Source organism: Pan troglodytes, chromosome 9 (assembly GCF_028858775.2).
Source record: "Pan troglodytes isolate AG18354 chromosome 9, NHGRI_mPanTro3-v2.0_pri, whole genome shotgun sequence".
Classification (NCBI taxonomy): Eukaryota; Metazoa; Chordata; class Mammalia; order Primates; family Hominidae; genus Pan; species Pan troglodytes.
In genome coordinates, this window is record NC_072407.2 from 10,652,382 (window position 1) to 10,666,949 (window position 14,568).

The 14,568-nt window shown below is 40.9% G+C and overlaps 2 protein-coding genes across 7 annotated transcripts in view; one reads left to right on the forward strand and one right to left on the reverse strand.

The window, feature by feature from the left end:
* DNHD1 (dynein heavy chain domain 1) overlaps positions 1-14,568 on the forward strand; it is a 74,380-nt gene that overhangs the window by 5,957 nt on the left and 53,855 nt on the right. Inside the window, exons 4-6 of one of the 5 annotated variants that reach the window (XM_054661986.2) lie at positions 4,987-5,190; positions 5,269-5,379; positions 7,382-7,538. In XM_054661986.2, the coding sequence (XP_054517961.2) occupies positions 4,987-5,190; positions 5,269-5,379; positions 7,382-7,538 (472 nt within the window). Of the gene's footprint in view, positions 1-4,986; positions 5,191-5,266; positions 5,380-7,245; positions 7,539-14,568 lie in introns of those variants that run through there. The other 4 variants (XM_063782674.1, XM_063782673.1, XM_063782675.1 and 1 more) reach the window with 4 other exon arrangements.
* RRP8 (ribosomal RNA processing 8) overlaps positions 1-14,568 on the reverse strand; it is a 105,386-nt gene that overhangs the window by 4,821 nt on the left and 85,997 nt on the right. Inside the window, exon 8 of one of the 2 annotated variants that reach the window (XR_001707118.4) lies at positions 10,934-11,036. The exons of the other annotated variant lie outside the window; for it this stretch is intronic. The gene's annotated coding sequence lies outside the window, so the exon portion shown is untranslated. Of the gene's footprint in view, positions 1-10,933; positions 11,037-14,568 lie in introns of those variants that run through there. 2 annotated transcript variants of the gene reach the window in all.

Consider the following 14,568-nt stretch of genomic DNA (forward strand, 5'->3'; position numbering starts at 1 on the left):
TTTTCTAAAATTTACTTTTTGTAGAATGAGGTCTCACTGTGTTGCCAGGCTGGTCTCAAACTCCTGGGTTCAAGCCTCAGCCTGCCAAATTGCCAGAATTACAGGCATGAGCCACCATGCCTGGCTCAAATCTCACCTATTTTAAAAAGCCCTATTCAAGTCCATCTCCTCCCAGAAATAATTGTAATAATTGCCTTTAACCAAACTCTTCAATATATTAGGCATTGTGCTAATAAACTCATGACATGTGTTACTTAATCCTCACCTACCAGGTAGGTGCTATTATTATTTCTATATATGAGATGAGTGGACTGATACATAAAAGAGGTTAAGTAATTTATCCAAAGCTACATAATAAGTGGTGTAACTGGGATTTAAACCTAGGACTATGTTAATCCAAAAGTTCATGCTCTTAAGCAGTATCTAATACAGCCTCCCAAAGAACCTTATTTCCTGTGCACACTGATCTCTTGAACTTAGGTAGCACTAATGATCAATATCATTCATTCATTTACTGATCAATTCATTTAATAAATGTTCACTGAGAGCATCCTGCTGGTTATTAATTGATTGCCTCTTGATTCTAATTCTCCTCCTCCCTCTCTGCTTTGTGATACTGGGGCTGAGATTCTGCAAACTTTTTCTCTTTTTTCAGCTGGCCTTCTATTAGGTTTGATTAATGGAGAGTGCTGGGAGACTGGACAGCAAGATAAGAGGGGAAGGGACTTGCTGCTTCGTTTGCTTGCTCTTTCTGCCATCATTGCCTCAGCAATGGTCTTTCACCCTGGCAGCAGCACTTTCTTTTTTTCTTTTTTGAGACAGAGTTTCACTCTTGTTGCCCAGGCTGGAGTGTAATGGCATGATCTCGGCTCACAGCAACCTCCACCTCCCTGGTTCAAGCGATTCTCTTGCCTCAGCCTCTGAAGTAGCTGGGATTACAGGCATGTGTCACCACACCTGGCTAATTTTGTATTTTTAGTAGAGACAGGGTTTCATCATGTTGGTCAGGCTGGTCTTGAACTCCTGACCTCAAGTGATCCACCCGCCTCAGCTTCCCAAAGTGCTGGGATTACAGGCATGAGCCAACGTGCCTGGCCCAGCCAGCACTGTCTGAATCAGCCTCTTCATAACCCTGAGAGATACCAACACCAGCTGGTAGCCCCTTTCCTTCAGAGTTCTTTTTGTTGTTGTTCTTTTTTTAGACAGTCTTGCTCTGTTGCCCCAGCTGGAGTGCAGTGGCTTGAACACAGCTTGCTGCAGCCTCTACCTTCTGGGCTCAAGTGATCCTCCCATCTCAGCCTCCCATGTGACTGGGACCACAGGTGCCTACAACCATGACTGGCTAGTTTTTAAATTTTTTGTAGATATGGGATCTCACTTTGTTGCTCAAGCTGGTCTCGAACTCCTGGGCTCAAGCTGTCCTCCCTTCTCAGCCTCCCAAAGTGCTGGGATTACAGACGTGAGCCATTGCATCCGGCCCCATTCAGAGTTCTGAGTCTCAACTCTGCAAGGCCCCTCCTCCAACCTCATAGCTTCTAATAACCTGAACCTCTTCCATTTGTTCCTCTAGTTCTGGAGCTGGTTTTTTATTTTTATTTTTATTATTTTTTTTAAGATGGAGTCTCACTCTGTTGCCTAGGCTGGAGTGCCATGGCGATCTTGGCTCACTTTAATCTCCGCCTCCCAGGTTCAAGCGATTCTCCTGCCACAGCCTCCCAAGTAGCTTTGATTACAGGCACTTACTAATATGACTGGCTAATTTTTGTATTTTTAGTAGAGACGGGGTTTTGCCATATTGGCCAAGCTGATCTCGAACTCCTGGCTTCAAGTGATCCACCCACCTCAGCCTCCCAAAGTGCTGGGATTACAGGCGTGAGTCACCGCGCCTGGCCTCGACATCTTTTTAAAAACACATTCTCTTTATTAAATTCACTTTGTTGAAATGCCTAGTATGGTTTCTGTTTTACTGACTGGACCCTGACTAACACGGTACTTGGTATTATGAGTGGTCCCAGGAAACTAGCCTGTAATATAGGATCTTCTTTGGTTTGGTAATGTCCTTGGCCTAAAACAGTACTGAATTCCTTGCTAATGGGAAATAGGATACTAGTAATCCATGACACACAGTGGCATCACAATTAATTAAATTATCACTTGTGGTTGAATGTGATACTGACACCTAGTGGCTGCTACACTTGACTGTCATGGCTGTAATGATAGTAATGGTAACAGTGTGGGATGGAATGCCTACAAACCATAGTGGAGAGCTTACAGAAAGCAAATGACAAGCTTAGGGCTTTAAACTATCAGCATCTTTTATAATTAGAGAAGCATCTCGATCAACGACAATTAGGCACATAAAGAGATAAGAAACTATTGACAAGAGAACTAAAAAGGCAATGGATGATTACAGGGCCAGGATCTGCCAAAGAAGGAAACCCATTGCAGTGAGTTCAGCATTTGGTGCTGCTTTTCCCCAAACAGAGGGACCTCTCAATTCCTCTCAATATAAAGGTAGTTAAATGTCAATTTTACTATGCATTCCTGAGATACTGAAAAGAGGAGCCAAGCTTTCAACAGACTCAGGGAACTAAATGAGCAAAAGTTGCAGTTCAGGTCCCATACCAAAGAGGAGGTATATTTCTGGTTCCACTTTACTCCTGTGTTGTAGCCATTTGGGGTCTCGACCCAAAGGCTGGGGGATTACATTTTTGGGTTCTCTGATGTGTTATACGGATATTATATTTCATATATTATCCAGTTCATATATTATCCAGATAGTTGGCCTAGTTTTTCTAGATATTATCAAGTGGGAATGTTGGTCCAAATTTCTAGTGCACCATCAATAGAACTCTTTCACTTGCTGTTTCATTATATTTATTTATTTGCCATGTAACAGATTTTTTTTAATGTGTTTGAATTTATCAAAATTTTAATTGCATTTTCTCCAGTGTTTGATTTACATTTAGGAGAGAATTTATTCCTTCACCTCCTTTATTCTTTGAGTCTTTGCTCAGCTGTCACTCCCCCACCCTTACCACCCCATTTAAAATTGCACTTCCTTCTCCCCTGGCACCGCCAGTCTCCCTTTGCCTGTTCTTTTTCCCCCTTCCTGTTGTTAATTATGTTTATCATCTTCTCTAGTAGAATGAGAGCTCCATCAGGGAGGGGTTTGGGTTTGTTGTGTTTAATGATGTATCCTCAGGGCTTAGAACAGTCTGGCATAGAGTAGATACTCAGTAATATTCGTTGAATGAATGAGTGAACTAATTGCCCAGATTAGGGACAGATTTGGTAGGGGTAGATATTGAGTTTAGTACAGAACTTGCTGAGTTTCAGGTGCAAGCAAGACGGAGTTTGAGATGTTTTGGAAACAGCTGAATGTTTGGTTCTGGGACTCAGGAAGATATTGATTTCCCCCATATACTCTCTAGTATCATGTCATACTCCAGTTGATTCTGAGCCCTTTGAGGACAAGGACTATACAGAAGTCATCTTTATGTCCCCATCTCTGACCACAATACTTGAACAGAGGGACAACTTGATAAATGGTTTAACTAAGTTCCATAAAGTCAGGGACTGGATTTTTCTTGAACACTGCTGTATCCTCAGTGGCTTACACACTGCTTGCCTTAATAAGCATTTGTAGAATGAGTGAATATCCTCCAAAGGAGTAGTGGCCATTGGGAATGAGAAGAGTACTGTATAACTCCTGGCCCTACACAGAAACAGCAGCCTCCATTAAGTAGGTCATAGGAAAAGGAAATATCTCTTGGGAAGAGCCAGGGCTCAGTTAACATAGGCAGCTACACTGTGGGAAGCTAAATGGCCCACTGATTAAAGGAGGGGGCATGAGTCAGGTAACTTTGGTTTTAAATCCTGTATTCTTCCCTTAACTGTCTTGGGCAAAGCTTTAACTTCTCTTTGTTTCAGTTTTCCTATCTGTAATTTGGGGATATGAGTACTATACTTAAGAAACTTTAGTAACTTTGTCAAAAACAAAACAAGATTTTTGTATGACTTGACTTAGTGTGTCCATTCTGGTATCTATCTAAAAGTTCTTAAGTCACTTGCTTAACAATGTTTTCTAGAAAGTTGAGAGAGATGATAGAGGAGAGCTATTTTATCTCTTAGACATTATAGGACTTAGGATACAGCTTTTAAATTGCTAAAAATATATGTAATGCTTAAAAATATTGCTAGCTCTGAGTTATATAAAGAAAACTGAAAAATAAAAATTAAGAAATGCTTTATTAAATGTATCTAAACATAGCATTATGCTAACTGGCCTACTGTAACTAGATACACCTATTATATCAATCCATATATATTGCATTTAATGTGGGATATAGGTGCATTTTGCTGAAGTAAGAGAACCCAAGACCAACTAAGATTTTAAGATGGCTCTGAAGGTACTTGTCTAGTTCATTAGGTTGCAATTTTCCTCTTTATTTGCCTGTTTCGAATTTTCTAGTCTTCCTCTGCCTTTCTCCAATCTCAGTTTTTCCATCAAATAACATTCTGATTATCTCTGCATGTCTTTCAGTACCCAAGTATATGTGTATTTTATCATTTCTAGAATGAGGATTTTTCACATTTCGTCATCTCTAAAGTTGTGATGCATCTTACAAATTGATGGAATATCTTATTAGAAGCATTTTTATCTTAGCATTTCATAAGATAATGCTGCAGCTTACGGTGGACAGTGTCTTAGATCTGATGGGATGTAAGATATCTGCATTTGAAGATGTGAACTTCTTGGAGCTGGCTAGGTGCCTTTTTCTTTCTTCCCATCTACCTTTGGCTTCGGTTTCTTCTTAATAATATTTGTTTCATCTTTCTAGTTTAAAAATCATTCTGCCCCTTTTTCTCCTTTCTTCTGCCTGCCTTCCTGTTTCCCTTTTTCATCTCCTGTATCCTCCTTTGGTCTCTTAAAGTCTGACCAAGTTCCCAGGGCCTTCACTGATCAGAGCTCTTTTTTTAAAGGCCTTACAGCCTGATGGTGGTGCCACCCGACAAGGTGAATCCCGAGCACTACATCTTCTCTCCCTTTGGGATCTTGCATGTACATCCTGTGGAAGGTAGCGAGACGATGACGCTGGGTACCTGGCACCATCACTGTGTTCTCTGGCAGCAGCTCCAGTTCATTCCATTCTTTAAGTATTGCCTCTTACGCAAGTCCTTTACCTGGTAGGTAATGACGGATATGTGATTTGGGGGGAAATGGATGACAGCAACAGTATATTATCACTGACCTCTAATTTCTAGTTGGAAGAAGAATGTGAGATTACAGGGGCTGCATCGACTCCAGAAATTCCTAGAGAATCATCTGCTCTTGGCTGTGCCCCACTTTGGAGCTGGGCTACTCCATATTAGCAGGTGAGGTATTAAAAACACAACTTCATTGAGTTTTTAAAAATTAGTTTTACTAAAGGTAATAGTATGTTTGTTGTAGAAAATCTGAAAGATACAAAAAAGCACTAAGAAAAAACCTTTAATCCTACCAACCACTATGAACATTTTGTTGCATATCTTTCTAGTCTTTTTTCTATCACATACACAAAATGTGATCATACCTTACATACTGTTAAATAACCAGTTTTTTCTTTGAACATATATTCTGAACTAGATTATATTCTATTTCATGAATAGAATATATTCTCTATGGAGAATATATGCAATATTCTCCAGGTAATTATATATCTTAAACCACTTGCACTCACGTAATTATGTGTAATGTCAGATCTGGGGGTCTAATTCAGTTGTTTGAATCCAAACTCTCTGTTCTTTCCAAGATATTACTTGGATTCTATTTTTCTTTTTTTTGGAAAAGGTTGGTCATTCCTATTTTCAGTATTTCCTTGCTTTCCCTACATGACTCCTCAGCTACTCTTAGGTATATTCTGTGACAGGAGTTGCAAATTCAGTTGCCTAAAGGGCCTAAGCAGGAAGTATTGAAGGAATGCAGTGGTTTAGGTGGAAGACATTAGGAAGCATGGGAACTGCAATCTGGAGACTGCATCTAAAGAGGATAGTCACTACTCAGTTCCAACTAATTACTAATTGTTGCTGTTTGGGAATATAGGTCCAGTGTGATCAGCTACCTTACATTTCAGGATTTCCTAGAAATCCACATTTTGTTATGAAATTTCTCACTTTTAACTCAAATTTCAACCAAATTTTAACTCAAAATAAATTTTTTTTTTTTTTTAAATGGAGTTTCACTCTTGTTGCCCAGGCTGGAGTACAATGGCGCGATTTCGGCTCACTGCAACCTCCTCCTCCTGGGTTCAAGCAATTCTCCTGCCTCAGCCTCCTGAGTAGCTGGGATTACAGGCATGCACCACCACACCCGGCTAATTTTTTTTATTTTTAGTAGAGATAAGGTTTCGCCATGTTGGCCAGGCTGGTCTTGAACTCCTGACCTCAGGTGATCCACCCACCTCGACCTCCCAAAGTGCTGGGATTACAGGCGTGAGCCACCACACCAGACCTTCAAATTTTTATTAAAACACTGTATGCTAGCCAACTCTTAGTGACTCATTTTGAAAAACTTTTCCATCTGAATTTAACCCAGTTTGCAACTTCTGCTCTAGGGAGTTTCATCCTCCAGTCTGGCCTAATCATCATGGTGTAATTAAGAGCATAAGGGCTTGGGAGACTGGACAAATCTTATTAAACCTTGAGTACTAGCAAGGGACTTTAGTATTTGAGCCTCAGTTTCCTGATCTTCAAACTCGGATAAAGATTTCTAGATTTAATTCTGTAATGAGAATTAAATGAGACTGTGAATACAAAGTGCCACATTCAGTACCTCTCAGTAGACACTGAATAAATGATGCCCATTGTGACCATCCTGTCTGATTATTAGGAGTCTTTATCCTTTTCAAGGATGTTTACAGATGTGGAGTTCTCTGGGGCTTGGGAGGTATGGATAACAGGATTGGGCTTCCTCAGGGATGGGCAGCCCACAGAGAAGTTCCAGTTTCATCACATTGGATCCTAAAACTTACCTGTCCACCTAGACTTTTAGGACCTTTAGCTTTCTCTATTCCAAGGAAGAAGCCTCTGCTGTCTCTCCTTCTAAGTCAGACCTTGGTACCTATTTGACCCTCTCTTCTAGCAGAGAGATCACTAGGTATAAGCACTTGCACATACCCCAAGCCTTTTCTCAGCTTGTATAGCTGAGAAAGCAGCTTTCTGAGCTTATACTCTTTCAGAGAACTCTCGAGAGGGAGCTGTCACTATTGGTCACTGTTGGTAATATTACAATCTCTATAAATATTTGTGCAGTCTGAGGTAAGCTAGGCTGAGAAGAGGTCAAAGGTATCCAAGGAAGGATTGGGATGCCAGCTCTGACCAGCTTAGTCCTTGATTCTAGGCTTCTGCAGGAGCTACACTCTGTGTCCTGGCTACCCCAGGAACTGGATCGGTGCTATGAGCTGCTGGACCTGCAGAAGGCTCTAGCCGAGGAGAAGCATAAGGCTCTACGGCTGCTCCATCGTTGCCTAAACCTCTGCACATCCATTCTTCGACTGGTAAGAGGCTCTTAGTTTATTGTGGACCTCTTCCCCAAGTTGAGCTCCCCAGAGTTTCAGCCTCCTCTTAGTTAAGTTTCTCCTGGAATCCACTGTATGACCTGGACTCTACAGTTGAATCAGAGCCATTTTCCTGCCCAGCAACAGCAGTTTCTGCTCTAGGATGGATGAATCAATAACAGGTGTGCAGAGGCTTGAACTAGACCTTTCCCTAAGGGTTGATCTTGACCTAGGAGCAGGGAGGAGAAGGAATATATCAATGTCTATTTTGTCTGTTGTTTATGCTGACCTTTGGGAATTAGGGAATTTGGGAACAGGAATCCTGATCTTTTATGCTGCTGAGCTTATTTTTGAACCTATCTTGAACCTTTGGAAGGCCACTGTAGTTAGTGGAAGGATGCAATGATGGAGTCCTTCTTAATTATGCGTACGTTGCATCTGTGATGCACAACCCCTGCCTAGAGTTCTGGGAGGCCCTCCTGTGTACTGACCTCTTGCCCATGGTCTATTATCATGGTTTGTTGTCAGGTGGGGCTGGATATTCACACAGGACTGTGGCTAATTACCATGTATAGATAGTCCGGTTCTGAGAGAGGAGGCCCACTCAGATTTTGTGAAAATAACTAATTAATGTGAAGGAGGCATACCTTGCCTGGCTTGAGCCAGGTTTTGGGTTCTACATGTTGCTCTAAACTCCATCAGAGGAGGTTAATCACAAAGGACAGAACTCTGAAGTCTCAAAAATGGCCTCAACTGCAAGGAATTTCTTTTCTTTTTCTTTCTTTCTTTTTTTTTTTTTCTTTGAGACAGAGTCTCGCTCTGTCGCCCAGGCTGGAGTGCAGTGGCACGATCTCGGCTCACTGCAAGCTCTGCCTCCCGGGTTCACGCCATTCTCCTGCCTCAGCCTCCCAAGTAGCTGGGACTACAGGCACCCACCACCACGCCCGGCTAATTTTTTTTGTATTTTTAGTAGAGATGGGGTTTCACTGTGTTAGCCAGGATGGTCTTGATCTCCTGACCTTGTGATCCACCCACCTCGGCCTCCCAAAGTGCTGGGATTACAGGTGTGAACCACCGCGCCCGGCCGACTGCAAGGAATTTCTATTCCTAGGAGGAAGCAATAACTTCTGTTGATTGCTCTGGTTGAAATCTTAAATATTTAAAAATACCCGTAATAAAACATTTTCATAAAATTTTAAATAGTCAAATTCCTTCCCCTTCTAAGAATTACCTGTCCTCTTTATCCTACTCTGTTTTCCTTTTTCTGTCTTCCTTCTCACCTTTAAAAATACTATATAATTTACTTACTATTTTTACTAATGTCTCATGATAGGTTGTAACCTCCACAAGGGTAGAGATCTTTGTTTTGTTCATTGATGTATCCCAGGAACCTAGGGGATATTATTGAACGTCTTTGCACAAAGAGCCTCTGCATTTTTACGAGTTTGCACTGATTGGACTCTTCAGTGATATCTTCTTTGGATGTTTTAGAAGAGTGGCTAAAAAAGGAAATTCATAGTCTCTCTTCAGGAGGTTTAGAGGAAAGGGGCCAAAGGCATTAGCAATGTCAAGATCCTAAAGCCAAGGTGCAGGAGTGAAAAGGAGGCAGTGGCCTTTAGCTTCCAGACAATAAATGCTGGACCTGCCATTGTACCAAGCTGAATGAGGCAGGAGATGGGGGTGAGCTGCTCCACAGCCTTTCTCTACCTCTCAGTTCCTCAATCCCACCTTTAATGTTATAAAAATAGTTATAACTTTTTGAAATTCAGTAGTCAATTTTGTATATTAAGGTATAATTCATATACAGTAGACAAATTTTAACTGTACAGTTGTTGAATTTTTTGCATTTGTATTTGTATTGCTATATATTTATATACCTGGATCACGATAGAGAACATTTCCAGCACCCCAGCAAGCTCCCTGGTGCCTCTTTCATTGATACCCCCGCAGAGGTAACCAGTACTCTGACCTGTGTCACCACAGGTTAATTTTGTCTCATTTTGAATTTCATATAACTAGAATTGGACAGTGTGTGCTCCTCTTTGCCTTTTTTCACTCAACATTATGTTTGTGAGATTTATCCATAATGTTCTAGGTAGCAGTGGTTTACTCTTTTTGTATAGCTACGTAGTATTTCACTGTATGAATGACCACAATTTATATATTCATTCTTCTATTGTGGACATTTGGGTTGGTTCCAGTTTTTTACTATTATGAATAACACTGCTGTGAACATTCTTGTACATGTCTTTTGGTGGACATAAGCATTTATTTTTTTGGGATATATATGCCAGGAGTGGAACTGCTAGAATAGAATATATATATGTTTTATACTGCCAAACAGTTTTCCAGAGTGGTTGTACCAGTTTACATTTCCATCAGTGATGCTGATTTCCAGCTGCCTTTCATTCTTTTTTTTTTTTGAGACGGAGTCTCACTCTGTCGCCCAGGCTGGAATGCAATGGTGCAATCTTGGCTCACTGCAAGCTCTGCCTCCCGGGTTCACACCATTCTCCTGCCTCAGCCTCCCAAGTAGCTGGGACTACAGGCACCTGCCACCACGCCCAGCTAATTTTTTTTTGTATTTTTAGTAGAGACGGGGTTTCATCGTGTTAGCCAGGATGGTCTCAATCTCCTGACCTCATGATCCACCTGCCTCAGCCTCCCGAAGTACTGGGATTACAGGTGTGAGTCTGGCTGTGTCTCCCAGGCTGGAGTGCAGTGGTGTGATCTCAGCTCACTGCAACCTCCACCTCCTGTGTTCAAGTGATTCTCCTGCATCAGCCTCCCAAGTAACTGGGATTGCAGGTGTGAGCCACAACACCCAGCTAATTTTTATATTTTTAGTGGAGACAGGGTTTCACCATCTTGGCCAGGCTGGTCTTTAACTCCTGATCTCAAGTGATTCATCTGCCTTGGCTTCCCAAAGTGCTAGGATTACAGGTGTGAGCCACTGCACCTGGCCTCAGTTGCCTTTCATTCTCACCAACACTTATTTTTTTTCTTTTCCCTCCCTCTCTCTCTCCTCTCCCTCCTTTCCTTTCCTTTCCTTTCCTTTCCCCCTCCTTCCCTCCCTTCTTTCCTCCCTTCCTCCCTTTTTCTCTCCCTCCCTCTCTTCCTCCCTCCCTCCCTCTCTTCCTTCCTTCCTTCCTTCTGTGATTTTGTATTTTGATATAATTTCAAACTTATTAGAATTGTAAAGATAGTAAGATAAACTCTCACATACCCTTTATATAGATTGTTATTTTCCCCATTTCCTTTATCATTTATGCTCTTTTTTTCTAAACATGTATACATTATTTTCTAAATAATTTGAGAGTCAATTGCAGGCATCAGCCCCCTTACCCCTGTCTTAGTTTGTTTTCTGTTGCTATAATAGAATACCAAAGACTGGGTAATTTATAAAGAATAAAAGTTTATTTGGTTCATGGTTCTGGAGGCTGGGAAGTCCAAGAGCATCTGGCAAGAGTCTCATCCCATGGTGAAGGGTATCACATACTGATGAGACATGAATATGAGACAGAGAGAGGAGAGAGGAAATCAGGCAAAACTCATCCTTTTTATCAGGAATCCATTCCCATGATAACTAACCCACTCCCATGATCAGAACATTGATCCCTTCATGTGAGTTGAGCCCTCTTAGCTCATTGATCCGTTCACGTGGGTTGAGCCCTCTTAAAGACCCCATCTCTTAAAACTGTTACTATGGCAATTAAGTTTCCAACACATTAACTTTTGGGAGACACATTCAAATCATTCAAATCATAGCAACTCCTGTATATGTCAGTATGTTTTTTCTGTGAATGAGGACATTTCATTTTATAACTATAGTACAATGCTCAAAGATTAGGAAATTTCACTCTGATACAACTCTGTCATCTAATCTCCAATCTTTATTCAAAATTTGGCAATTGTTCTAATAATGTCCTTTATTACTATATTTTTTCGTTCTTCAGGATCCAAATCAGAATTATGTATTGAATTTAGTGCTCACTTCTGTTTAGTCTCTCTCATATGGAACAGTTCCTCAGCCTTTGTGTTTTCCTTACTTGCTTCAAGGCATGACAACTCTATAATACGATTGGAACATTCCAAGCCTCCTTCCCCACTCCAGATGAGACCAAAAATAGAATTTAGCTGAGATCTTGCTGGGTACTTTCCCCTTCTCTTTTCTGCTTTTTTTTTTTTTTACTCCTTTAGAGGCTCTTGTTTCCCTGAAGATCATTCCTTCAATAAATCACATTTCTCCCAATCCCTGTCTCAGGGTCTGCTTCTGGGGAACTCAGCCTAAAAGAATATGTATTAGGCCAAGCTCATTCACTGTTTTATTCAAATATTCTATAGACACATTTTTTTTTTTTTTTTTTTTGAGTCAGGGACTCACTCTGTCACCCAGGCTGGAGTGCAGTGGGATGATTTTGGCTTACTGCAACCTCCACCCCCTTGGGCTCAAGCCATCCTCTCACCTCAGCCTCTTGAGTAACTGGGACTACAGACATGGGCCACCGTACCTGGCTAATGTTTGTATTTCTTTTATAGAGGGAGGGTTTTACCATGTTGCCCAGGCTGGTCTCGAACTCCAAGCTCAAGTGATCCTCCCACCTCGCCCTCCCAAAGTGCTGGGATTATAGGCATGAGCCACCACACCCAGCCAAGACACAATGATTTTTTAACCTCCATTGTCTTTCAGTTTCTGAGAGGTATATGTTAAATATCCCTTCCTACCTACAACTATAGATTTGTTCATTTCTGCTTGCTGTTCTTTCAGTTTTTGCAACATGTATTTTAAAATCATATTTTAAACTCATTTTAAAATACATGTTTTCACTCTCTTTTGTTTTGTCATAGTACTCTAATCACTTTTTTTTTTTTTTTTTTTTTTGAGATGGAGTTTCATTCTTGTCGCCTAGGCTGGAGTGTAGTGGCGCAATCTTGGCTCACTGCAACCTCTGCCTCCAGGGTTCAAGCGATTCTCCTACCTCAGCCTCCCGAGTAGCTAGGATTACAGGCGCCCACCACCACGCCTGGCTAATTTTTGTATTTTTAGTAGACATAGGGTTTCGCCACGTTGGCCAGGCTGGTCTCAAACCCCTGACCTCACGTGATCCGCCCACCTCAGCCTCCCAAAGTGCTGGGATTACAAGTGTGAGCCACCTCACCCCACCAGTACTAACCACCTTTTTATGTACACCATAAATTATGTATTTATTATGTTTGCTGTCTCTCTCCCTCCTCCTGGAGGGGCAATGACTTGAGCACTCATTCACTAATATATCTCTAGTGCTTACTGTAGGGTATGCCATTTAGTAGGTGCTCAGTAATTTTTGTTGAGTGAATGAATGACAAGTATGAATTTTTAACCATATCATTCTCCCAAAGCAGAATAAGAACCTTAGCATGATCATACTTTCCTTTCCCTTCTCTCTTCCTCCCTCTATTCTTCCCATTACTCTTATATTGGTATCTCCTGGAATCTTCTTCAAGATTGTTATGAACATTCTTGTTTTATAACCTACTCCTTTGTCTTAGTCCACTCAGGCCTCTATAACAAAATACCGTAATCTGGGTGGCTTACAAACAACAAACATTTATTCTTGGAAGCTGGGAAGTCCAACATCGAGGTGATGACAGATTCAGAGTCTGGCAAGGGCTCAGTCCTCATAGGTGGCACCTTCTCACCACAGAAGGGACTAGCCAGCTCTCTGGGGCCTTTTAAAAATAAAATTGACAAATAAAAATGGAATATATTCAAGGTGTACAATGTGATGACTTGATAGATGTATACATTGTGTAATGATTACCACATTCAAATTAATTAACACATCCGTCACCACACAGGTTGTACATTAGATTCCCAGAACTTGTTCATCTTATAACTAAAAGTTTGAACCCTTTGAATAGAACTGTCATATGATCCAGCAATCCCACTTCTGTGTATATACCCAAAGGGAATGAAATCAGTATCTCAAAGAGATATCTATACCCCCATTTTTATTGCAGGATTATTCACAATAGCCAAGATATAGAAACATCGATGTGTCCATCAATGGATGAATGATTAAAGAAATTGTGATATTAATACATATATACAATGAAATATTATTCAGTCACAAAAAGAAGGAAATAATGCCATTAGTGACAACACGTATGAACCTGGGGACATTATGCTAAGTGAAATAAGCCAGACAAAGAAAGACAAATACTGTATGATCTAGGACTTCTTTTTTTTTTTTTTTTAAGGGCACTAATCCTATTCCTGAGACTGGAGACCTCATGATCTAATCACCTCCCCAAAGACTCCACCTCATAATACCGTCACCTTATGGGTTCAGATTTCAAAATATGAATTTTGGAGGGACACAAACACACAGGCCATAGCACTACTTAAAATTAACAATATGTCTCACAAATTTCTTTGCCCATCAAATCTTTTGTAGAACACTTTATCCTCTTGGATTCATTTTCCTCTGCCTGGAATATATTAATACTATTCCTAATTGTTTTAAGGGAGAATCTGTGGATGGAAAATTTTCTGAGTCTTTGTATATCTAAAAATGTTTTTATTTATCCTCAAATTTTAATGATATTCTGGCTAGGTATAGAATTCCAAGTTTTTTATTGTTATCATTACTTTTGAGACAGAATCTCACTCTGTTGCCCATGCAGTGGCATGATCAGGGATCACTGCAGCCTCAACTTCCCGGGCTCAGGTGATCCTCCCACCTCAGCCTCCCGAGCAGCTGGGACTACAGCAGTTGATACCGCCACGCCTGGCTAATTTTTTGTATTTTTTGCAGAGATCGGGTTTCACCATGTTGCCCAGGCTGGTCTCAAACTTCTGGACTTAAGTGATCCACCCTCCTTGGTCTTCCAAAGTGCTGGGATTACAAGCATGAGCCACTGTGCCCATCCTAAACATTTTTTTCACATAATTTGGCTGTTATCACCCCTAGTATTGGTGCTTTAAAAATGTATACTGATTACGTTCTATGGTATTAGCAATTATTATTGTCGTTGGTATGGTTTTATC